Raw genomic sequence first — 25,796 nt, 5'->3', positions numbered from 1 at the left:
GTCCTAGGCCGCATAGGGCTCTAAAGGTCAGAACCAGCACCTTAAACCTGACCCTGTACTCCACCAGGAGCCAGTGCAGCTGGTAAGATAAAAGATAAAATCCCACCAGACATCATGGGACAGGGTCATCTGAGCCTTGAGTTCAGCAGGGCTTGACTCCCAGGTCAGTAAGCCTAAAGACGGCTACATTAGAAGGGGCTGCTGGGTTGACATGTTCGCTGGGCTTTCCCATGGAAGCCCACGAAGGAATTCATTCCTTGGAGGCTGTGAGCAAAGGGCAGCCGAAGAAACGGCAAAATATAACCACCACCACCACTGTGGCGGGTTTCAGTTGCTTCAGGTTACAGACTCTGCTAACCCATAAATATTACCTCGGGTTAAGAACTTTGCTTCAGGATGAGAACAGTAATCGTGTGGCGGCAGGGGGAGGCCCCATTAGCTAAAGTGGTGCTTCAGGTTAAGAACAGTTTCAGGTTAAGAACGGACCTCTGGAACGAATTAAGTACTTAACCCGAGGTACCACTGTATGTGTAATGCTGTAACTTTTGATTGGATAAAGACCTGATTCCAGAATGTATAAAGGGAAGCCTCCCCTGTTGGGAAGGGCCGGACTACGGAACTTATTCCTCCGTGCCATTGCTTGCTGCCGGCAAACAATTAAAACCTTCTTGCTTTAATTCTTCATTTGACTGGCCTGACTACTTGCTACACCACCACCCATCTGGCTGGGTTTATTTATTTATATTAATTTCTATGTGCGCATGCAGACAATCATTATTATCTCATATTAAAAACTGGGAGAGGGTCTCTTAGTACAGCCCTTCAGTGTACACTAGCGGCCAAAATTGTGGAACCTTCTGGACAAAATGTATTTCCGAGGTTTGATGGCTCATGACACCACTTTGTTTTGGAGTAATAACAAGGCTTTTTTCCTGTGGGGAAGCAGGGGGACGCATACCCCTAAACATTTTAACGGGAATTTAACGGGAGAAGAAATTCACTGTATTTATTTTCCCAGATTTGAAGTGTATTTTTTTTCTCCCGATTGGTGATTTTCTTGAGAGAAAATGAGAGTACGACTAAACATTCTTTTTTAGAAAAAAAGCACTGAGTTATACCATAAAATCATATATCAACGTAAAGATAATTTAATGAGGAATGTAATGCAATAATTTTTATGAAGGATTATTTATTACAACAGCAGTCATAAAGAAGAAACCCGAAGGACACAGGGGAAAATTAGATACGCAGGTTAAATTGGGTTTGGGGTTGCAGTTTGAGGACTCGGTTTCTAAAAGTTTCGCCATCACTGCGCTAGAAGGAAAGGAAAGTGGGGGGGGGGCGTCCCCCAAAAAGCATCTCTGGAAGTGGAATAAAGAAAGAAAAACGCGGAGGGGAGAGATGGGCACGCTGGGCTTGGCAAGGGTTAAAGGGAACCGAGCCGCCTTCCTAGAGAGGCCAGGAAGCAAGAGGGGGCAGGTCCTCCAGAGCCAAGGCCCCTCCCTCCCCACTCCTTTCCTTGCTTTGTGTCTCTCCTGCAAGGGCCGAATCGCAGCCCCCTCCTGGGATCTGGTGAGTCTCCTCTCTCTCCCCCCAGAGGGTGCAGTGGGGAGACGGGGGGGGCCTGATCTGCTCCTGCAGGGGGGGGGACCCCAAGTCAGGGAGGAGAGGGTCCTGCCAGGGAGGGGCCAGGTCTGCCACGCTCTCCTTCCTGGAGATCAGAGGATCCCAAACTCATTTGGCCCTCCGCCCCCCCCTTCAGAAAAGATCTCCCTTCTTTAAACAAAGGAGTCCCTGGGACTTTAACTCTGTGTGACATCGCTCAGCCTCATTGCACAACAGAGGAAACGTGCAAATGGTTTTCCAAAGCTGGACGAGGAGGTGGACTAGACACCCCCCCCCAAAAAAAAGGTGGGAGAGGAAGGCCAGGAATAAAGGGAGGAATCCCAGCCCAGAGTCTGGCTGCTGCATTGGGGAGCAGTTTCCCAGTGTCTCCCAGGGCAGCTCCCCACGGAGGCCACTGCAGCAATCCCCTCGCACCCAGAGCAGGGCATCCCACACTCACCTACGCCACACCTTTAAGGACACTGGTGCTGCTGCAGCAAATGTTAAAATTTTTTTTATATATTTTAAAGTGTTTTAAAGGTGTTTTTACTTTTTACTTTGTTATACCACCGTGAACGGTGGTTTCTATTTATGTATTTTTATTTTGTTCCGTTTTATTTTGGTTTGGGGTTGGATATTGAATGGGGTAGGGATTGGTTTTGTTTTGGCATAATTGTTTTTGATTTGGTTTGGTTTGTTTTTCTATTTTGTAAATGGATACAATAAAGGAACTGGAGGCCCCTCGACTGTCCTCGGGTCCAGTATTGAAACCACTTTGACCGGATATCCCCAGCCGATGTGGACAGACTCCTCCGAGCTGGAAAGCCGACCACCTGTCCTCTCGACCCGTGCCCGTCTTGGCTGATTAGAGCATGTCCAGACGAGGTGCGGGCCCCTCTGGGGGATATCATCAATTTGTCCCTTGGCACTGGGATATTCCCAGGGGAACTGAAGGAGGCAGTGGTGCTCCTGCTGTTAAAGAAAACATCATTAGATCCTTTAGATCTATCCAATTACCATCCGGTTTCAAATCTTCCATTCCTGGGTAAGGTGATTGAGAGAGCAGTTGCTGAACAGCTTGGCAGGTTTCTGGATGAAACATCGGCTCTGGATCCATTCCAATCCGGCTTCCGCGCTGGTCATGGGACCGAGACAGCTCTGGTCACCCTAACAGATGGTCTCCGCAGGCAGCTGGATCGAGGCGGGTCAGGGCTGCTGATTCTTCTAGACCTGTTAGCAGCCTTCGACATGGTCGATCATGAACTCCTGGACCACCGCCTTGCCGACGTGGGGATCCAGGGCACAGTCCTTCAATGGCTGCGCTCGTTTCTCTTTGGTCAGGAACAGAGGGTGGCGCTTGGGGGGGAATTGTCATCGCGCCACTCCTTGGTGTGTGGAGTGCCTCAGGGTGCGATACTCTCCCCAATGCTTTTTAACATCTTTATGCGCCCCCTCGCTCAGCTTGTCCGGAGTTTTGGGCTGGGTTGCCATCAGTATCCCGATGACACCCAACTCTATCTGTTGATGGATGGCCATCCTGACTCGGCCCCAGACACACTGACCAGATGTCTGGAAGCTGTGGCTGGATGGTTACGTGGGAGCCGGTTGAAGTTAAATCCTTCGAAGACAGAGTTCCTCTGGCTGGGACAGGACAATATGGGATTGAGGGGGCAACTCCCATCTCTTGCAGGGGTGCAATTAGTGCCAGCACCGTCCGTTAAGAGTTTGGGTGTAATCTTCGATACCTCCCTTTCTATGGAGGCGCAGATTACAGCTATAACAAAGGCGGCATTTTTTCATCTCCGCCAATCTAAGCAGTTGGCTCCTTATCTCTCTCGCCCTGACCTAGCCACTGTGATCCACGCGACGGTCACCTCCAGGCTGGATTATTGTAACTCGCTCTACGTGGGGCTGCCCTTGAGACTGACCCAGAAACTCCAGCGGGTGCAGAATGCTGCGACGAGACTCCTTATAGGGTCTTCACTGCGAGATCACATTCATCCGGTACTATACCAGCTGCACTGGCTTCCGGTGGAGTACAGGATCAGGTTTAAGGTGCTGGTTTTAACCTTTAAAGCCCTATATGGCCTACGACCCTCGTACCTACGGGACCGCCTCTCCTGGTATGTCCCACAGAGGAACCTACGGTCTGCAAATAAAAACGTCCTGAAGATCCCAGGCCACAGAGAGGTTAGGCTGGCCTCAACTAGAGCCAGGGCTTTCTCGGCTGCGGCTCCAATCTGGTGGAACGCTCTATCACAAGAGACTAGGGCCCTGCGGGACCTGACATCTTTCTGCAGGGCCTGCAAGACAGAGCCTTTGGTCAGGGCGCAGCCTGACTTCCTCCTCTGGCAATCTGCACAGAAATTTGCTTAACGGTTGCCATCAATTTGATTTTAATTAATTTTTATAATGAAATGTTTTTAGAATATTGGATTATTTGATTTTTGTTAGCGGCCCTGAGCCTGGCTTTGGCTGGGGAGGGCGGGATATAAATAAATTTTTTATTATTGTTGTTGTTGTTTAGTCATTCAGTCGTGTCCGACTCTTCGTGACCCCATGGACCAGAGCACGCCAGGCACTCCTGTCTTCCACTGCCACCCGCAGTTTGGTCAGATTCATGTTTGTAGCTTCGAGAACACTGTCTAACCATCTCGTCCTCTGCCGTCCCCTTCTCCTTGTGCCCTCCATCTTTCCCAACATCAGGGTCTTTCCCAGGGAGTCTTCTCTTCTCATGAGGTGGCCAAATATTGGAGCCTCAGCTTCAGGATCTGTCCTTCCAGTGAGCACTCAGGGCTGATTTCCTTCAGAATGGATGCGTTTGATCTTCTTGCAGTCCATTGGACTCTCAAGAGTCTCCTCCAGCACCATAATTCAGAAGCGTCAATTCTTCGGCGATCAGCCTTCTTTATGGTCCAGCTCTCACTTCCATACATCACTACTGGGAAAACCATAGCTTTTACTATACGGACCTTTGTTGGCAAGGTGATGTCTCTACTTTTTAAAATGCTGTCTAGGTTTGCCATTGCTTTCCTCCCAAAAAGCAGGCGTCTCTTAATTTCGTGGCTGCTGTCACCATCTGCAGTGATCATGGAGCCCAAAAAAGTAAAATCTCTCACTGCCTCCATTTCCTCCCCTTCTATTTGTCAGGAGGTGATGGGACCAGTGGTCATGATCTTCGTTTTTTTGATGTTGAGCTTCAGACCATATTTTGCGCTCTCCTCTTTCACCCTCAATAAAAGGTTTTTTAATTCCTCCTCACTTTCTGCCATCAAGGTTGTGTCATCTGCATATCTGAGGTTGTTGATATTTCTTCCAGCAATCTTAATTCTGGCTAGGGATTCATCCAGCCCAGCCTTTCGCATGATGAATTCTGCATATAAGTTAAATAAGCAGGGAGACAAAATATAGCCTTGTCGTACTCCTTTCCCAATTTTGAACCAATCAGTTGTTCCATATCCAGTTCTAACTGTAGCTTCTTGTCCCACATAGAGATTTCTCAGGAGACAGATGAGGTGATCAGGCACTCCCATTTCTTTAAGAACTTGCCATAGTTTGCTGTGATCGACACAGTCAAAGGCTTTTGCATAGTCAATGAAGCAGAAGTAGATGTCTTTCTGGAACTCTCTAGCTTTTTCCATAATCCAGCGCATGTTTGCAATTTGGTCTCTGGTTCCTCTGCCTCTTCTAAATCCAGCTTGCACTTCTGGGAGTTCTCGGTCCACATACTGCTTGAGCCTTCCTTGAAGAATTTTAAGCATAACCTTGCTAGCGTGTGAAATGAGTGCAATTGTGCGATAGATGGAGCATTCTTTAGCACTGCCCTTCTTTGGGATTGGGATGTAGACTGACCTTCTCCAATCCTCTGGCTACTGCTGAGTTTTCCAAACTTGCTGGCATATTGAGTGTAGCACCTTAACAGCATCATCTTTTAAAATTTTAAATAGTTCAGCTGGAATACCATCACTTCCACTGGCCTTGTTATTTGCAATGCTTTCTAAGGCCCATTTGACTTCACTCTCCAGGATGTCTGGCTCAAGGTCAGCAACCACACTACCTGTGGTGTACGAGACATACATGTCTTTCTGTTTTTTTTATATGATATTTTATTAGTTTTACAATCAATAAACACACAATACAAGTAAACAGATACCAAAAAAAACAAAAGCAAAAACAATACATACAAACAATACAACAACAAAAGAATACAAAAGAAAGAATAAAGAAAAAATTAAAATGAATCATTGTGTCTTCACCTTATTTAACATTAACCTGAGTCTGCGACTTCCCCAAACCTTCCCACTCTGTATTCCAAATCTTATATTCTGACAGTAAATTCTTTCCCTCTGGTTTGTCTTTAGTTCAACATATTCTTAGTGTCTTAATATAGTTACATTTCCATATGTCTTAAAACATTAGTCTTTCTTAATCTTTAAATTTTTTATACTAATAATCTTATAGGTTCAATCTGATGTCATCAAACATTTGATCTTGTAGTGTTTCTGTAGATAGTCTTTGAACTTCCTCCAGTCTTCCTTCACCATCTCTTCTCCCTGGTCTCTGATTCTGCCAGTCATTTCTGCTAATTCCATATAGTCAATAACTTTCATCTGCCATTCTTCCAGCGTGGGTAATTCTTGTGTCTTCCAATACTGTGCGATAAGTATTCTTGCTGCTGTTGTGGCGTACATAAAAAATGTCCTGTCCTTCACCTGAACCTGTTGGTTAACCATACCCAGGAGAAAGGCTTCTGGGTTCTTCCGAAATGTGTATTTAAATACTTTTTTCAGTTCATTATAAATCATCTCCCAGAAGGACTTAATCCTTGGGCACGTCCACCAAAGGTGAAAGAAAGTGCCTTCAGATTCTTTACATTTCCAACATTTATTATCAGGCATATGATAAATTTTTGCTAGCTTGACTGGTGTCATGTACCATCTGTAAATCATTTTCATTATATTCTCTCTTAAGGCATTGCATGCCGTGAACTTTATTCCAGTGGTCCATAACCTTTCCCAGTCAGCAAACATTATGTTATGACCAACATCTTGTGCCCATTTAATCATTGCTGATTTCACTTCCTCATCCTGTGTATTCCATTTCAGCAGCAAATTATACATTCTAGACAATATTTTTGTTTTGGGTTCTAACAATTCTGTTTCCAATTTTGATTTTTCCACCTGGAAGCCAATTTTTCTATCCATTTTAAATGCCTCCATTATTTGATAATAATGAAGCCAATCTCGGACTTTGCTTTTTAATTTGTCAAAACTCTGTAGTTTCAATTTGTCTCCGTCTTGTTCTAAGATCTCCCAATACTTTGGCCAGTTGGCCTCCATATTGAGTTTCTTTAAAGCTTTGGCTTCCATTGGAGACAACCACCTTGGAGTTTTGTTTTCCAGAAGATCTTTATATCTAATCCACACATTAAACAATGCTTTTCTGACAATGTGAATTTTGAACATTCTATGCACTTTAACCTTGTTGTACCATAAATATGCATGCCAGCCAAACGCGTTATTAAAACCTTCTAAATCCAATATGTCTGTATTTTCAAGAAGTAGCCATTCTTTCAACCAGCAGAAGGCTGCTGCTTCATAATAAAGACATCCATGTCTTTCTGGTATAATTCCTCTGTGTATTCTTGCCACCTCTTCTTGATGTCTTCTGCTTCTGTTAGGTCCTTACCACTTTTGTCCTTTATTATGGTAATCTTTGAACGAAATGTTCCTTTCATATCTCCAATTTTCTTGAACAGATCTCTGGTTCTTCCCATTCTGTTGTTTTCCTCTATTTCTTTGCATTGCTCGTTTAAGAAGGCCTTCTTGTCTCTCCTTGCGATTTTTTGCAATTCTGCATTCAATTTCCTGTATTTTTCTCTATCTCCCTCGCATTTTGCTTGCCTTCTCTCCCCCGCTATTTGTAAGGCCTCATTGGACAGCCACTTTGCTTTCTTGCATTTCCTTTTCATTGGGATGGTTTTCGTTGCTGCCTCCTGTATAATGTTTCGAGCCTCCATCCATAGTTCTTCAGGCACTCTGTCCAGCAAATCTAAATCCTTAAACCTGTTCCTCACTTCCACTGTGTATTCATAAGGGATTTGGTTTAGATTGTATCTTACCGGCCCAGTGGTTTTTCCTACTTTCTTCAGTTTAAGCTTGAATTTTGCTATAAGAAGCTGATGATCTGAGCCACAGTCAGCTCCAGGTCTTGTTTTTGCTGACTGTATAGAGCTTCTCCATCTTTGGCTGCAGAGAATATAATCAATCTGATTTTGATGCTGCCCATCTGGTGATGTCCATGTGTAGAGTCGCCTCTTGTGTTGTTGGAAAAGAGTGTTTGTGATGACCAGCTTGTTCTCTTGACAGAACTCTATTAGCCTTTGCCCTGCTTCGTTTTGAATTCCAAGACCAAATTTGCCAGTTGTTCCTTTTATCTCTTGATTCCCTACTTTAGCATTCCAATCCCCTATAATGAGAAGAACATCCTTCTTTGGTGTCACTTCTATAAGGTGTTGTAAGTCTTCATAGAATTGGTCAATTTCAGTTTCTTCAGCACCAGTAGTTGGTGCATAAACTTGGATTATTGTTATGTTAAAAGGTCTGCCTTGGATTCGTATCGAGATCATTCTATCATTTTTGAGATTGCATCCCAGTACAGCTTTTGCCACTCTTTTGTTGACTATGAGGGCCACTCCATTTCTTTTGCCGGTTTCTTGCCCACAGTAGTAGATATGATGGTCATCCGAACTGAATTCGCCCATTCCCGTCCATTTTAGTTCACTGATGCCCAGGATGTCAATATTTATTCTTGCCATCTCATTTTTGACGACATCCAACTTACCCAGGTTCATGGTTCTTACATTCCAGGTTCTTATGCAATATTTTTCTTTACAGCATTGGACTTTCCTTTCGCTTCCAGGCATATCCGCAACTGAGCGTCCTTTCGGCTTTGGCCCAGCCGCTTCATCAGCTCTGGATCTACTTGTACTTGTCCTCCGCTCTTCCCCAGTAGCATGTTGGACGCCTTCCGACCTGAGGGTCTCATCTTCCAGCGTCATAACTTTTATATGCCTGTTGTCTTTGTCCATGGAGTTTTCTTGGCAGGGATACTGGAGTGGCTTGCCGGTTCCTGCTCCAGGTGGATCACGTTTGGTCAAAACTCTCCACTATGACCTGTTCATCTTGGGTGCCCTGCTCGGCATAGTTCATAGCTTCTGAGTTCTTCAAGCCCCTTCGCCACGGCAAGGCAGTGATCCATGAAGGGATTATTATTATTATTATTATTATTATTATTATTATTATTATTTATGTTTTATTTTGATATCTTTACGAGAATATTTGTTTTCAGTTATGTTGCTTTGACTATGGACTATATAGTTGACTTTCTTCTGATGGTCTTATTTCTATTTTATTGATTTTGTCGTGGGACGCAGGTGGCGCTGTGGGTAAAAGCCTCAGTGCCTAGGGCTTGCCAATCGAAAGGTCGGCGGTTCGAATCCCCGTGGCGGGGTGCGCTCCCATTGTTCGGTCCCAAAGCCTGCCAACCTAGCAGTTCGAAAGCACTCCCGGGTGCAAGTAGATAAATAGGGACCGCTTACTAGTGGGAAGGTAAACGGCGTTTCCGTGTGCGGCACTGGCCACGTGACCCGGAAGTGTCTCCAGACAGCGCTGGCCCCCGGCCTCTTGAGTGAGATGGGCACACAACCCTAGAGTCTGTCAAGACTGGCCCGTACGGCCAGGGGTACCTTTACCTTTTTTTATTGATTTTGTGGGATGTGAAACTGCAGTCAAGTACAACATTCCTACAGTGGACACATTAGGGGATGTTTTCTACCACTCAGGAGAAGGCCTCCTGTTTCCTCCTGAGCTGGGACAGACTTCCACTACATGTGACTTGAAGAGGCTGCAGTCTGTTGTACTAGCATGGAGGAGCACACAGCCTCCATGTTCTGATCAGTGTGTCTTCTCCATTTTCTATGTTGCTGTGTGTTTGGGGAAGTGACTCCTTAGTGGCAGTCATTTGGGACTAACTTCTTTATGGAATAGTTCTAGTTGTTATGTAACAACCTGAATGAATCTGTGAGTAAACTACTTTTATATTAACGTGAATCAGATTATTATGCTTATTCATTTAACAGGGATTGGAAGGGATTTTACCAGGAAGGAATTTTTAATAGCAAGACTCAGATGAGTCAGCAATAAGCTGATCGCTGCGTAATCTGAAAAAGGGGGATGTATGGAACTCTACTAGAATATGGAACTTGCTAGTGCATGTTAGGAAGGATATCATTCCATAATATATCCTCCTCTAACTCCCCAATTATCCCCACAGATTTAATATGCTGTAAACCACTTTGAGATTTTTCTTTAAAATGTGAAGTGTTATAGAAATTTAAATAAATAAAATAGCTCATGGTTTGGGCTGTGGTGCAGTCCAGCCCTGGTTCGCTCCAAGACTCATCCATGCTTGCTCAGGGAACCTTTTTCTTCTCCAGATATTAGACAACTTTTGTAACAGAACAATGTATTTGCTTTGTAGGATTTGCTAGCGCCTCTCCTTAAGACAGAGGGAACTTGGCAGAAGACCAAAGGGTTCCTTCCGATCTCTCAGAGGCTTCCTGAGAGCACAGATGGATGAGCAAGACTCAGCTGGCCCTGGAACAGAAAGAGGCCATGCCATCCAAACTGGGAGCAGTCGGGGATTCTGGGAAAACTCTGTACAGATCTTAGGTGAGGAGGACACCCTCTGCTCAGAGGTGCAGAGCCAGCAGTTGAGGCAGTTCTGCTGCCAGGAGGCCAAAGGACCCCGAGAGGTTTGCAGCCGACTCTACCACCTTGACCATCAGTGGCTGAAGCCGGAAAGGCACACGAAAGCTGAGATGCTGGACCTGGTGATCTTGGAGCAGTTCCTGGCTGTCCTTCCCCCGGAGATGGAGAGCTGGGTGAGGGACTGTGGAGCAGAGACCAGTTCCCAGGCCGTGGCCCTGGCTGAAGGTTTCCTCCTGAGTCAGGCAGAGGAGAGAAAGCAGGCAGAGCAGCAGGTGAGAGAGACTTTCCTCTGGATACTCCCAAGGCCTCCAAACAGGACTGAGAACATCCCATCATACTCTACTGATGGCTCCTATTTCTTCCTGGGAAGGCATCCATGGAATGAAATCTGTCACCCTTGAAGCTGTTGGCCCTGACATTCATTTTTTAATCCTTCTCCCCATTCTCTCATTTGAATCCTTTTTCTTTTTCAGGGAAAGGATCTCTTTGCAGAAATGGGCCAGATTTCTTCTGAGGCAGAGAGGCCTCCGTTGGACACCAGAGAGAGGAAGCTGGGTAAGGAGTTTTTTCTCCGTTTAGTCTCATTCTGTTGGTTTTCCAACACATCTGTGGGTTCTTTTCATCTTTTGTTGGGGGAGATAGTGGGACCAAGAGCCCAGAGGAGGGGAGATATATTTTTCACAACTAACATCTGAAATGCACCCAAACATCCAAATGCACTCAGCAGGCGAGACTTTCTCAAAGGCCCCTGTGTAGTTTGAGATGCTGCACTGATTCACCTGTGAGAGAAGCAGGCACTCTGGGCCTCCCCCTTACCTTTTTCCTCTTGCAGGTGACACAGTGATACTGGCTAGACCTCTTCAACCATCTCTGAATGGGGACAGAAGAGAAGCAGTGGCTGTGGATCCAGATCAGGTCAGGGGAAGCTTCCTTGTGGGAACAGAGGCCAAGGGGTGGAACAATGTCCAAGCTCAAGGAGTGTTGGTGAACAACAGTGTTGTCTCAGAGGAGGACATTTTCCTTTTCCTTTTAGGGTCCAGTGTGCTTTGAAGACATAGCTGTTTGTTTCACGGATGAAGAGTGGGAGTTGCTGGATCCTGACCAGAGAGCTCTGCATAAGGACGTCATGGAGGAGAATCGTGGGATCTTGGCCTCTCTCAGTAAGGCTCCCAGTGGGATCATAATATTTGTTTCTAAATTCAAAACTCCATATGTGACTAACCTCATATATTTTCACAGAACTCAACAGCGCCCCCTACAACACCAGATATCACAATACTCCCCAAAAAAACCTTGAACAGTAAATTACTGTTTTTTCTGTGAATGTTCTTCCGCCAGTTGCAGCTTATTAAACAAGGATCAGCTGGTCTGAACTCCCCAGACCCTTTTTACTGTAAACTTCAGAGTTGTTAGGGAAGTTGAAGTAGCTTCTGTCAGGTTTTCAGTTTTAGTTTCTCCTCCTGTCGGTCTTTGGTTGTCCAAAGAGAAGACTGACATTGGAAATGGAGGGATGCCATGATGGAACCAAAGAAAATCCATTCGAGAGAAGAGCCAGGCTTATTGAATCACAGGTTCCCTTAAGGATGTCGGTTGATCCCCGTTAATTAATGCACCCAACCCTTCAGAAAACCATCCATCTAACCCACTTGTGTTATTTCTCTATTACCAGAGTTAACAAGTATTCTTCCTTAATTTCTCCCTGAGGCGCTAATCCATTACTCTTCATTGCAGATAGTGATGTACTGGAAATCAAGGACAAGGGTGACCATGACAAAATCCCCACAATGGAGAAGCTGTATAAATATCTTGAAAGTGGAAAACGTTCCAATTCCACTTCCCATCAAGGAAATCTCATTAGGAAGAAACCCTATCAGTGTGTGGAATGTGGAAAGAGCTTCAGTCAGAGCTCCCATCTCACTTCCCATCAGAGAATTCATACAGGAGAGAAACCCTATCAGTGCTTTGAATGTGGAAAGAGCTTCACTCACAGCCACCATCTCACTTCCCATCAGAGAATTCATACAGGGGAGAAACCCTATCAGTGTGTGGAATGTGGAAAGAGCTTCAGTACGAGCTCCTCTCTCACTTCCCATCAAAGAATTCATACAGGGGAGAAACCCTATCAGTGCATGGACTGTGGAAAGAGCTTCAATCACACCCACAGTCTCACTAAGCATCGGAGAATTCATACAAGGGAGAAACCCTATCAGTGTGTGAAATGTGGAAAGAGCTTCAGTCAGAGCTCCTCTCTCACTTCCCATCAAAGAATTCATACAGGGGAGAAACCCTATCAGTGCATTGAATGTGGAAAGAGCTTCACTCACAGCCACAGTCTCACTTTCCATCAAAGAATTCATACAGGGGAGAAACCATATCAGTGCGTGGAATGTGGAAAGACTTTTAGTCAGAGCGCTGGTCTCACTTCCCATCAAAAAATTCATACAGGGGAGAAACCATATCAGTGCTTAGAATGTGGAAAGAACTTCAGTCAGAGCACCGGTCTCACTTTCCATCAGAGAATTCATACAGGGGAGAAACCATATAATTGCTTGGAATGTGGAAAGAGCTTCATTCACAGGGCTCATCTCACTTCCCATCAGAGAATTCATACAGGGGAGAAACCCTATCAGTGCTTTGAATGTGGAAAGAGCTTCACTCACAGCCACCATCTCACTTCCCATCAGAGAATTCATACAGGGCAGAAACCCTATCAGTGTGTGGAATGTGGAAAGAGCTTCAGGAAGAGCTCCGATCTCACTAGGCATCAGAGAATTCATACAGGCGAGAAACCCTATCAGTGTGCGGAATGTGGAAAAAGCTTCAGTCAGAGCGCCAGTCTCACTTTCCATCAAAGAATTCATACAGGGCAGAAACCCTATCATTGTGTGGAATGTGGAAAGAGCTTCAGTCAGAGCTCCACTCTCACTTCCCATCAAAGAATTCATACAGGGGAGAAACCCTATCAGTGTGTGGAATGTGGAAAGAGCTTCAGTACGAGCTCTGATCTCACTAAGCATCAGAGAATTCATACAAGGGAGAAACCCTATCAGTCTGTGGAATGTGGAAAAAGCTTCAGGAAAAGCTCCAATCTCACTTTCCATCAAAGAATTCATACGAAGAGTGGAAAACCCTTCATTATACAGCTTTCAGCACTAGAGAAAAACACACCACTTTAAACAAGCCTTTGGCTGATTGACATCTAATGCCCTTTTAAAATGTGGTGGGGAGGTGGGGGTTCCCGTTTTGGGCTGTGTGTTTTGTGTTTTCATTGTGTGATTTTATGTTGCAACCATCCTGAGACTTGTGGGTGTATGGAATGGGAGCCAACTCTTGCTGTCTGTGGGTCTTTGCCCCCCAATTAGATATGTGAGTGGGCCACAGCCCCCCCAGTTCATAGGAATAGCCATTCAAGTGACTTCCGGGTTGGCGCCATCGGTAATGGCAGACTCCCTCTGATCTCCAGAGGGATGAGCTCTGAAGAAATTGGGTCTGCACCGCTGCGGCGAAGCGGGGACCCCTTAAATCGCAGGCGGGTGAAGCTTGCGAACGTGGGACTCGGCGGGCACCTTTTGCCCCCCCCAATTGGCAAAGGAACCCAGTTACGGGAAACAAATAAGCGAGTTGCGGAAGCATCATCTAAAATTGACCAAAACACTACAAGTATCAATAATTTGGGTCAAAAGGTCACTACGAATACGGAGACCATACAGAAATTATTACAGGAATCTACCACGACCCCAAAGACGGCTGAGGAAGCTAAAGAGATAGCAGTGGCCGCAGAGGAGAAAATACCACCGATACATAGACAACTGGAAGATCACAGATCAATGTTGTCTATGATTGAATTGAAGGAGAAACAAACAAACCTGAGGATCAGGGCCGTGCCTGAACTTGAGAAAGACAAGCTAAGTGATTTTCTTATGCAGGAATTTGCAGACTTTTTGGATTTAGATCTGGAGAAGGAAGAATTCAAGATAGTGAGTGCATTTAGGCTTGGAAGAGAGGGAAAGAAGACCAAGGTGAGAGACTGCTTGATTACGCTCAGATCAAAAGAGGAGAGAGATAAAATCTTTGGTCTGCATTTCCAAAAGGCCCTGAAAATAAACCAGTCAAGAGTGGAGATATTCAAGGATATTCCGAAACATCTTTTGGAACTTAGATCCAACTACGGAGATTTGGTCACCCTGCTGAGAAGAAATAATATCATCTTCAGGTGGGAATTCCCCCAGGGCCTATCTTTTAGTATCAAAGGAAAAAAGATTAAAATAAGATCAGTGGACGACAAGGACAGATTCCCGAAAGACTACAGGGAAGACTTACAGAAAGAACTTGTAAAGGAGCAAAGAGTACCAGAAAGAGGAACAATAGACAAGGCAAAAATACTTCTTGATTTGGACAACTTGGAGAAGGCGACACCACCGACAGAGCAAGAAGACGCACTGGGTGCAGTTGGAGGAAAAGGGTTCTTGATACAACAAAATACATTAAAGAAGAGAGCCCAACATGAAAAGAAAGACAAAATTTTAGAGAAGATAAAGGAAAGTGAGAAGAGATTGAGAGCAAAACCAAAGTCACAGGAAATTCTGAGAGAAATAAAGTTATACCAAGTACAATATATGCAAATGATAAATCAAGAGATAGAATGGAAAATTAGACAAATGAGACAAAAGACATTTGAATCAGCAAACAAGTGCGGGAAACTGTTAGCTTGGCAAATGAGAAAAAGACAAAAATTAAACACCGTTATCAATTTAGAGGTTGAAGGGAAGACTATACAGAACCCAGCTGAGATCAGAAATTGTTTCCAGAGGTATTTTAAACAACTATATACACAACGGCCACAGAAAGAGGCTGATATAGATCGATTTTTGAAAATAAATGGACTACAAAGAATCTCTCAAGAAAACAAACTAAGGTTGAACTACAAAATAACTGAACAAGAGGTAGAAAGTGCCATTCAGAACATGCAATTGGGTAAATCTCCAGGGCCGGATGGACTGACTTCTAGATATTACAAATCGTTGAAAGAATGGTTGATACAACCTTTGAAGGAAGTTTGTAATGAAATATTGGAAGGGAGAAGGGCACCAGAGTCGTGGAAGGAAGCGTATATCACACTTATACCAAAAACAGAGACTGAAAAGACACAACTTAAGAACTACCGCCCTATATCATTGCTAAATGTGGATTACAAAATCTTTGCAGACATTTTGGCTCGAAGATTAAAGAAAGTTTTAGTAGAGGAGATTCATAAGGACCAAGCAGGCTTTCTCCAGGGTAGACACTTATCTGACAATATGAGAAATGTAATTGATATTTTGTATATTTGGAATATACAAGAAAATATTAATACAAAGGCAGTTTTGATTTTTGTGGATGCGGAGAAAGCCTTTGACAATATTTCTTGGAACTTTATGAAGAAGAATCTCCATGGGATGGGGGTAGGACAAGGGTTTGAAAATGGTATAGGTGCAATCTACTCTGAACAAAAGGCTAAGTTAATTGTTAATAATTTTGTGACGGAGGAATTCAGGATAGAAAAAGGAACACGACAAGGTTGCCCAATCTCCCCATTGCTTTTTATATCGATCCTGGAGGTCCTTTTGAACATGATTAGAAGGGACCAATTGGTTAAAGGGATACAGGTCGGAGCCAAACAGTATAAATTGAGAGCATTTGCGGATGACCTATTTTTGACTTTACAGGAGCCAGAATCTAGTACAAAAAGAGTTTTAGAACTGATTCAAGAATTTGGTCAAGTTGCAGGATTTAAATTGAATAAGTTAAAAACAAAGGTTTTGGAAAAAAATTTAACAGGAAATGAGAGAGAGAGGTTTCAGAATGAGACAGGTTTGACAATGGTTAAGAAAGTGAAATACTTGGGGATCAATATCACAGCTAAGAATGGGAATTTATTTAAAGACAATTATGAAAAATGTTGGACGGAGGTGAAGAAAGATTTAGAAATCTGGTCAAATTTTAAGCTTTCACTGCTAGGCCGTATTGCTGTGATAAAAATGAATGTATTGCCAAGAATGTTGTTTTTGTTTCAAACATTGCAGGTTATTGACAAAATGGATTGTTTCAAGAGGTGGCAGAGAGACATATCTAGATTTGTCTGGCAGGGCAAGAAGCCAAGAATAAAATTTAAAATATTAACAGATGCAAAGGAAAGAGGTGGTTTTGCCCTGCCAGACCTTAAACTTTATTATGAATCAGTAGCTTTCTGCTGGTTGAAAGAATGCCTGTTTCTTGAAAACACAGACATTTTGGATTTAGAAGGTTTTAATAATGCATTCGGATGGCATGCATATTTGTGGTATGAAAAGGTTAAAGTGCACAAAGCATTTAAAAACCATATTGTCAGGAAAGCATTGTTTAATGTCTGGATAAGATATAAAGACCTACTTGAAAATAAAACCCCAAGGTGGTTGTCACCGATGGAAGCGAAGGCTGTGAAAAAGCTCAATATGGAGGCCAAATGGCCAAAATATTGGGAAATTTTGGAACAAGAGGGAGATAAATTGAAATTGCAGAGTTTTGAAAAATTAAAAAACAAAGTGCGAGACTGGCTTCATTATTATCAGATAATGGAGGCATATAAATTGGATAAGAAAATCGGCTTCCAGGTGGAAAAATCAAAATTGGAAACAGAATCGTTAGAACCCAAAACTAAGATCTTGTCAAAAATGTATAACTTGCTGTTGAAATGGAGTACTCAGGATGAAATGGTAAAATCTGCTATGATTAAATGGGCACAAGATGTTGGACATAACATTATGATGGCTGACTGGGAACAGTTATGGACCACAGGTATGAAGTTTACGGCATGTAATGCCTTAAGAGAGAATATTATGAAAATGATATACAGGTTGTACATGACACCAGTCAAGCTAGCAAAAATCTATCATTTGCCCGATAATAAATGCTGGAAATGTAAAGAAACTGAAATGTAAAGAAACCTTTGGTGGACGTGCCCAAGGATTAAGGCTTTCTGGGAGATGATATATAATGAAATGAAAAAGGTATTTAAATATACCTTTCCAAAGAAACCAGAGGCCTTTCTTCTGGGCATAGTGGGCCAATTGATGTTAAAGAAGGATAGAATTTTCTTTATGTACGCTACAACAGCAGCAAGAATACTCATCGCAAAGTATTGGAAGACACAAGAACTACCCACTTTGGAAGAATGGCAGATGAAGGTGATGGACTATATGGAATTGGCGGAAATGACCAGCAGAATCCGAAACCAGGGAGAAGAGTTGGTGGAAGAAGATTGGAAGAAATTTAAAGACTATTTACAGAAATATTATAAAATTAACGAATGTTAGAATGATGTTGGATTGAGGTTAAGGGGTTTTTAGTAACAACGGTACGAAGGAATATGCAAAAATGGAAAGTTAGCAGATGAAAACTTAAAGGCATAATATATTAAGACCAAGATAAGGATAAGGTAGAGGGAAAGGATTTGCTGAATAAATAATTTGAATTGGAATACAAAGAGGGGAGGTGTGGGGAGGTCCGGGAAACAAGCAAATGCAAGATATATTATGAAAGATTGAATTGTTTTTAATTGTTTTTCTTTATCACCTTTGTATTTTTCTTTTTCTCTTTTGTGAAAATCTTAATAAAATATTATTAAAAAAAAAAAAAGGAATAGCCATTCAAATGGCATGCTTGCACCGCATCCTGTGACTGTTTAACCGAGGCAGGGCTTACTAAACCCCTCCTATATTTTATTCCAGTTGGCACCCCTGCTATAGGGCGCTATAGAAGTCAAATAAATGCATAAATAAAACAAAACCATCTTGGTCTCCTTCTTTTGCACATGTTCCAGCTTGTCAATATCCTTCTTAATATTATCATTTTGAAAATTTATGTGCCCATCATCTGAAGATTTCATGGTGATTCACAACATAATCAGACTGGTTGAAAGCATGGCTTTCTCTAAAACATGTCAAGCTAGAGAAATCTCTTTTCTTTTTTTGGATGGAGTTACAGACTGCTTCTCAGGGGACTGCTGTGGAAATAGTGCATCTTAATTTCAGTAAGGTTTTTGACAAAGTCCCCCTTGATATTTATGTGAGGAAGCTGGTAAAATGAGGCTGAACAAGGTAACTGTTAGGTGGATTTGACTGACCGAACCCAAAGAGGACTCCTTCATGGTTCCTCCTCATCCTGGGGAAAAGTGACAAGAGGGGTGCTGCAGGGTTCTGTCCTGGGCCTGTTGTTGTTCAACGTCTTTATAAATGACTTGGATGAAGGAACTGAGGGGATGCTCATCACATTTGCGGAGGACACCAAACGGGGAGTGGAGGCCAATGTGGCAGAAGGCAGAATCAGATCAAGGGCAGGAATAGCACCACTTTATTCTGCCTTGGTCAGGCCCCACCCAGAATACTGTTCTAGTTACAGGTAAGTAACCATGTTGGTGTGAAGCTGAGGCTCCAATACTTTGGCCACCTCATGAGAAGAGAAGATTCCTTGGAAAAGACCTTGATGCTGGGAAAGATGGAGGGCACAAGGAGAAGGGGACGACAGAGGATGAGATGGTTAGACAGTGTTCTCGAAGCTACAAACATGAACCTGACCAAACTGCGGGTGGCGGTGGAAGACAGGAGTGCCTGGCGTGCTCTGGTCCATGGGGTCACGAAGAGTCGGACACGACTGAACGACTAAACAACAACAAAGCATGTTGGTCTGCCGTAGTCGAAATAAAATAAAATGGTATCTGAAGAAGTGTGCATGCACACGAAAGCTCATACAAATAACAAAATTACAGTGGTGCCTCGCAAGACGAAAAGAATCCGTTCCGCGGGTCTTTTCGTCTTGCGGTTTTTTCGTCTTGCGAAGCAAGCCCATTGACGGAGTAGCGCTATTAGCGCTATTGACAATTTAAGGGCTAAAAACGGCTTTTTAAGGCTTGGGGGATTAGCGGTTTTGCTGCTAAAATGCTTTTAGCAGCTTAGCGCTTCAGGAAAAGGGGTTTTGGAGTGGAAAAAAAATTCAAAATTTTTCGTCTTGCGAAGCAAGCCCATAGGGAAATTCGTCTTGCGAAGCGCCTCTGCAGACAGAAAACCCTTTCGTCTTGCGGGTTTTCCGTCTTGCGAGGCATTCGTATTGCGGGGCACCACTGTAGTTGGTCTCTCAGGTGCTACTGGAAGGATTTTTTTTATTTTGTTTCCAGAATACTGTGTTCAATTCTGGGCACCACAATTTCAGTATCTTAAATTTTTGTTTGCCAAGGGAAATTAAGAATGTGAGGGAACAGAATCTATATTCCTTTTATAACACGTGACCAAAGTTTATCGAATATATAAATTGTTAAGACTGTTGCCGGAATCCACCCAGCACTCATGGGAAGAAGTGGCGTGATCTTTTAGTGTAATAAAATGAAGCTTTTACACATGGCAAGATGAAAGTCTGCAATTCCATGAGGACAAGTTATTTGTTGTTTACTGTTGTAACCATTGCTTTCTGAAAAGTTATCTTCTGTACCAAGAGAAATAAAAACAATGTTTTTAAAAATGGTGGGGAAATCATGTGTACTCTTCCATTAATCTGATTACATGTGTTGCGTGTTATCTGGAGTCTGAACTCCCAGTTATTTCACATTATCAATGTGTTTCTGTGTGTTCAGCACACATGATTGCAGGTGAGACTGAATAAAAGACTTTTCTGGAAGAGGAAATGATATGCTTTTGTTTAGACAGCACTAATACTGGGCCACTGAATGTGCAACCTGCCAGCCCTGCCCTGTAGGAACCTCCAAATTTAAAGATTGATCTTTTGTTGTGGCAGCAAGTGTACTTTGGAACTCCCTGCCACTTGACATCAGGCAGGAGGCTTCACGGTCCACTTTGCAGCATTCAACTTTGTTACCGTTGCTGAGTTTGTGAAAGCTAAATATTGAGGAGAGAGAAGCCAATCTCCTACGTATATCTGAATAAATTGAGAAAGTCTGGTTTTTAGTAACTACGATTAAGCTAACATTTTAGTGATTATTTATTTCATAAAATGTATATACCGCTTGATTGTAAAAAAACAACAACACACAAGGCAGTTTACAAGAAGATACACTGAAATCATGAAAAATGTACAGCAGTACTTTAAAACATGCAAAAAGTTAAAATGCTAATATTCACCCCAACTTTCTAAGCACCTGCACAGGCATGTTTTTAGCAGGTTCCCCAAAAAGGTGGGAGGGAGGCGCCTGCTTGATCTCAAGAGGCAGGTTACATACACTTCAGGTTACAGACTCCACTAACCCAGAAATAGTACCTCGGGTTAATAACTTTGCTTCAGGATGAGAACAGTAATCGTGTGGCGGAGGCCCCATTAGGGGGAGGCCCCATTAGCTAAAGTGGTGCTTCAGGTTAAGAACAGTTTCAGGTTAAGAACGGACCTCCAGAACGAATTAAGTACTTAACCCGAGGTACCACTGTATGAGTAATGCTGTAACGTTTGATTGGATAAAGACCTGATTCCAGAATGTATAAAGGGAAGCCTCCCCTGTTGGGAAGGGCCGGACTACGGAACTTATTCCTCCGTGCCATTGCTTGCTGCCGGCCAACAATTAAAACCTTCTTGCTTTAATTCTTCATTTGACTGGCCTGACTACTTGCTACACCACCACCCATCTGGCTGGGTTTATTTATTTATATTAATTTCTATGTGCACACACAGACAATCAATATTATCTCATATTAAAAATTGGGAGAGGGTCTCTTAGTACAGCCCTTCAGTGTACACTAGCGGCCAAAATTGTGGAACCTTCTGGACAAAATGTACAGTGGGGGGGGGGGGAGTATTTGATCCCCTGCTAAATTTGCCCGTTTGGCCTCTGACCTACCATTAAAATTATGGACTGGTCATTTCTTCGTCAGAGGGCGAATGGGCAAATTTAGGAGGGGATCAAATACTTTTCCCCCTCGGTGTATTTCCGAGGTTTGATGGCTCATGACACCACTTTGTTTTGGAGTAATAACAAGGCTTTTTCCCTGTGGGGACGCAGGGGGAAGCATACCCCTAAACATTTTGTGAATTTATGGGAAAAGAAATTCACTGTATTTATTTTCCCAGATTTGAACTGTATTTATTCCCCCCCCCCCCGTGATTTTCTTGAGTCAAAATGAGAGTAGAAAAAAACCACTGAGTTATACCATAAAATCATGTATCAATGGAAAGAAAATTTAATGAGGAATGTAATGCAATAATTTTTTTGAAGGATTATTTATTACAACAGCAGTTATAAAGAAGAAACGTGAAAACACAGGAAAAATGAGATATGCAGGTTAAATTGCCATGTTGACACTTTGCGATAAAATCAATGGGTTTGGGGTTGCAGTTTGGGGACTCGGTTTCTAAAAGGTTCGCCATCACTGCGCTAGAAGGAAAGGAAAGTGGGGGGGGGGGCGTCCCCCAAAAAGCATCTCTGGAAGTGGGAATGAAAAACGCGGAGGGGAGAGGTGGGCACGCTGGGCTTGGCAAGGGTTAAAGGGAAGCGAGCTGCCTTCCTAGAGAGGCAGGAAGCAAGGGGGGGCAGGTCCTCCAGAGCCAAGGCCCCTCCCTCCCCAGTCCTTTCCCGCTTCGCTGCCCCCTCCTGGGATCTGGTGAGTCTCCTCTCTCTCTGGGATCTGGTGGGGGGTCCCAGGGCTACAGCAGGGGAGGGTGCCTGGGGGGCCTGATCTGCTCAGCCGGGGGGGGACCCCAAGTCAGGGAGGAGAGGCTCCTGCCAGGGAGGGGCCAGGTCTGCCACGCTCTCCTTCCTGCAGATCAGAGGATCCCAAACTCATTTGACCCTCCCCCCCCCTTTCAGAAAAGATCTCCCTTCTTTAAACAAAGGAGTCCCTGGGACCTTAACTCTGTGTGACATCGCTCAGCCTCTTTGCACAACAGAGGAAACATGTGCAAATGGTTTTCCAGAGCTGGACGAGGAGGTGGACTAGACCCCCCCCCCCAAAAAAAAAGGTGGGAGAGAAAGGCCAGGAATAAAGAGATGGATCCCAGCCCATAGCCTGGCTGCTGCATTGGGGACCAGTTTCCCAGTGTCTCCCAGGGCAGCTCCCCACGGAGGCCACTGCAGCAATCCCCTCGCACCCAGAGCAGGGCATCCCAGGACCACATCCTCTCTGGCCCAAAGGGATTGTTGCTGGCAAAGCAGCCGGAAATTACCCGCATAATTTCGAGGGAGATGTCTTTGGCCCCGCCCACCTGGCCCTCAGGGGGTTGGCCAGATCCATGCCTGGCCCTCAGAGCAAAGGAAAAGAGACCCCACCCCAGGAGTCTGTCTTGAGAGCGGCAGAGAATCCAAGTGCAAGAAAAGGAGACAGAAGCAGGGGAGTGGGGGGGGGAGCACCTCCCGAGGACCCCCCAGGTGAGGACCCCCACTAGAGCCAAACATCTATTATTCAAAAGATACAAATGACTTCCTTGTCAGTCAGGTCTGACTTCATGCAGTGACTGGAAGACAAGAGAGACCAGGCTGATTAATCTCCCAGAAATCCCTTCCATTGCCTCCACATTTTGCATTGCAATCTTTCTTCTAGGAGAGCTAGAGGCTTCTTCTTCTTCTTCCTCCTCCTCCTCCTCTTCCTCCTCCTCTTCTTCCTCCTCCTCCTCCTCTTCCTCCTCCTCCTCTTTCCTCTCCTTTTTAAAAAGGCCCTTTCCACCTGGCCTAGGGGTGAAGCCCAGACTCACCCAGCCCTACTGTCTTAAATATGTATTCTGTAGTTGACCTCCTTTGGAATGTTTTATTTTGCAATCTTTAAGAGAATATTTGTTTTCAGTTATGTTGCTTTGACTATGAACTATATAGTTGACTTTCTTCCAATGGTTTTATTTCTATTTTATTGATTTTGTGGGATGTGAAACTGTAGTCAAGTAGAACATTCCTACAGTGGACACATTAGGGGATGTTTTCTACCACTCAGGAGAAGACTTCCTGTTTCCACCTGAGCTGGGACAGACTTGAAGAGGGTGCAGTCTGTTGTACTAGCTTGGAGGAGCACACGGCCTCCATGTTCTGATCAGTGTGTCTTCTCCATTTTGTATGTTGCTGTGTGTTTGGGGAAGTGACTCCTTAGTGGCAGTCATTTGGGACTAACTTCTTTATGGAATAGTTCTAGTTGTTATGTAACCTAAGCCTGCCTTCAGGGATATCTGTGAACGTGAATGAATCTGTGAGTAAACTACTTTTATATTAACATGAATCAGATTATTGTGCTTATTCATTTAAAAGGGATTGGAAGGGATTTTACCAGGAAGGAATCTTTAATAGTAAGACTCAGATGAGTCAGCAACAAGCTGATCGCTGCATAATCTAAAAAAGGGGGATGTATGGAACTAGAATATGGAACTAGCTAGTGCATGTTAGGAAGGATATCATTAAATCATATATCCTCTTCTAACTCCCCAATTATCCCCACAGATTTAATATGCTGTAAACCGCTTTGAGATTTTCCTTTAAAATGTGATGTGTTATAGAAATTTAAATAAATAAAATAGCTCATGGTTTGGGCTGTGGTGCAGTCCAGCCCTGGCTCCCTCCAAGACTCATCCATGCTTGCTCAGGGAACCTTTTTCTTCTCCTGATATTAGACAACTTTTGTAACGGAACAATGTATTTGCTTTGTATGATTTGCTAGCGCCTCTACTTAAGACAGACAGAACTTGGCAGAAGACCAAAGGGTTCCTTCCGATCTCTCAGAGGCTTCCTGAGAGGACAGATGGATGAGCGAGACTCAGCTGGCCCTGGAACAGAAAGAGGCCATGCCATCCAAACTGGGAGCAGTGGGGGATTCTGGGAAAATTCTGTGCAGAAGATCCTGGGTGAGGAGGACACCCACCGCTCAGAGGTGCAGAGCCAGCAGTTGAGGCAGTTCTGCTGCCAGGAGGCCAAAGGACCCCGAGAGGTTTGCAGCCGACTCTACCACCTTGACCACCAGTGGCTGAAGCCAGAAAGGCACACGAAAGCTGAGATGCTGGACCTGGTGATCTTGGAGCAGTTCCTGGCTGTCCTTCCCCTGGAGATGGAGAGCTGGGTGAGGGACTGCGGAGTGGAGACCAGTTCCCAGGCGGTGGCCCTGGCCGAAGGTTTCCTCCTGAGTCAGGCAGAGGAGAGAATGCAGGCAGAGCAGCAGGTGAGAGAGACTTTCCTCTGGATACTCCCAAGGCCTCCAAACAGGACTGAGAACATCCCATCATGCTCTAATGATGGCTCCTATTTCTTCCTGGGAAGGCATCCATGGAATGAGATCTGTCACCCTTGAAGCTGTTGGCCCTGACATTCATTTTTTAATCCTTCTCCCCATTCTCTCATTTGAATCCTTTTTCTTTTTCAGGGAACGGATCTCTTTGCAGAAATGGGCCAGATTTCTTCTGAGGCAGAGAGGTCTCCGTTGGACACCAGAGAGAGGAAGCTGGGTAAGGAGGGGGGAGGTTTTTCTCCGTTAGGTCTCATTCTGTTTGTTTTCCAACTCATCTTTTATTGGGCTAGATAGTGGGACCAAGAGCCCAGAGGAGGGGAGATATATTTTTCACAACTAACATCTGAAATGCACCCAAACATCCAAATGCACTCAGCAGGCGAGACTTTCTCAAAGGCCCCTCTGTAGTTTGAGATGCTGCACTGATTCACCTGTGAGAGAAGCAGGCACTCTGGGCCTCCCCCTTACCTTTTTCCTCTTTCAGGTGACAGAATGATGCCCGCAAGACCTCTTCATCCATCTCTGAATGGGGACAGAAGAGAAGCAGTTGCTGTGGAACCAGATCAGGTCAGGGGAAGCTTCCTTGTGGGAACAAAGGCCAAGGGGTGGAACAATGTCCTAGCTCAAGGAGTGGTGGTGAACAACAGTGTTGTCTCAGAGGAGTACATTTCCCTTTTTCTTTTAGGGTCCAGTGTGCTTTGAAGACATAGCTGTTCATTTCACGGACGAGGAGTGGGAGTTGCTGGATCCTGACCAGAGAACTCTGCATAAGGACGTCATGGAGGAGAATCGTGGGATCGTGGCCTCTCTCGGTAAGGCTCCCAGTGGGATCATAATACCTGTTTCTAAATTCAAAACTCCATATCTGGCGAACCTCATATATTTTCACAGAACTCAACAGCGCCCCCTACAACACCGGATATCACAGTACCCCCAAAAAAACCTTGAACAGTAAATTACTGGGGTTTTTTTCCTGTGAATGTTCTTCCTGCAGTTGCAGCTTATTAAACAAGGATCAGCTGGTCTGAACTCCCCAGACCCTTTTGACTGTAAACTTCAGAGTTGTTAGGGAAGTTGAAGTAGCTTCTGTCAGGTTTTCAGTTTTAGTTTCTCCTCCTGTCGGTCTTTGGTTGTCCAAAGAGAAGACTGACACTGGAAATGGAGGGATGCCATGATGGAGCCAAAGAAAATCCATTCGAGAGAAGAGCCAGGC

At 44.2% G+C, this 25,796-nt stretch overlaps 3 protein-coding genes across 4 annotated transcripts in view; 2 read left to right on the top strand and 1 right to left on the bottom strand.

Moving 5' to 3' along the window:
• The window catches only part of LOC310676867 (zinc finger protein 213-like), a gene marked incomplete at its 3' end in the record, with an annotated part of 75,141 nt that overhangs the window by 15,187 nt on the left and 34,158 nt on the right, over positions 1-25,796 (bottom strand). The window lies entirely within an intron of this gene.
• On the top strand, positions 1,496-20,049 carry LOC310675561 (uncharacterized protein). Its single transcript, XM_083436410.1, has 8 exons — positions 1,496-1,572; positions 10,147-10,648; positions 10,850-10,931; positions 11,209-11,291; positions 11,410-11,536; positions 12,108-13,778; positions 18,037-18,778; positions 19,564-20,049. The coding sequence occupies exons 2-6, from the start codon at positions 10,238-10,240 to the stop codon at positions 13,550-13,552; spliced, it is 2,148 nt and encodes a 715-aa protein (XP_083292536.1). The 5' UTR covers positions 1,496-1,572; positions 10,147-10,237; the 3' UTR covers positions 13,553-13,778; positions 18,037-18,778; positions 19,564-20,049.
• The window catches only part of LOC310675579 (uncharacterized protein), a 177,929-nt gene continuing 176,072 nt past the window's right edge, over positions 23,940-25,796 (top strand). The window contains exons 1-4 of one of the 2 annotated variants that reach the window (XM_083436467.1): positions 23,972-24,517; positions 24,719-24,800; positions 25,068-25,150; positions 25,269-25,395. In XM_083436467.1, the coding sequence (XP_083292593.1) occupies positions 24,104-24,517; positions 24,719-24,800; positions 25,068-25,150; positions 25,269-25,395 (706 nt within the window). In that variant the 5' untranslated portion in view covers positions 23,972-24,103. Of the gene's footprint in view, positions 24,518-24,718; positions 24,801-25,067; positions 25,151-25,268; positions 25,396-25,796 lie in introns of both variants that reach the window. The other variant, XM_083436468.1, reaches the window with a different exon arrangement.

Source organism: Podarcis tiliguerta (genome assembly GCF_965153285.1).
Source record: "Podarcis tiliguerta genome assembly, chromosome: 4".
Lineage (NCBI taxonomy): Eukaryota > Metazoa > Chordata > Lepidosauria > Squamata > Lacertidae > Podarcis > Podarcis tiliguerta.
This window is presented reverse-complemented; position numbering and strand designations above follow the sequence as displayed.

Coding starts and splice junctions, on each gene's coding strand:
- LOC310675561 (XM_083436410.1), top strand. CDS start 10,238: ATGGATGAGCAAGACTCAGCTGGCCCTGGAACAGAAAGAGGCCATGCC. Junction 10,649..10,849: donor GAAAGCAGGCAGAGCAGCAG/GTGAGAGAGACT, acceptor TTTCTTTTTCAG/GGAAAGGATCTCTTTGCAGA. Junction 10,932..11,208: donor CACCAGAGAGAGGAAGCTGG/GTAAGGAGTTTT, acceptor TTCCTCTTGCAG/GTGACACAGTGATACTGGCT.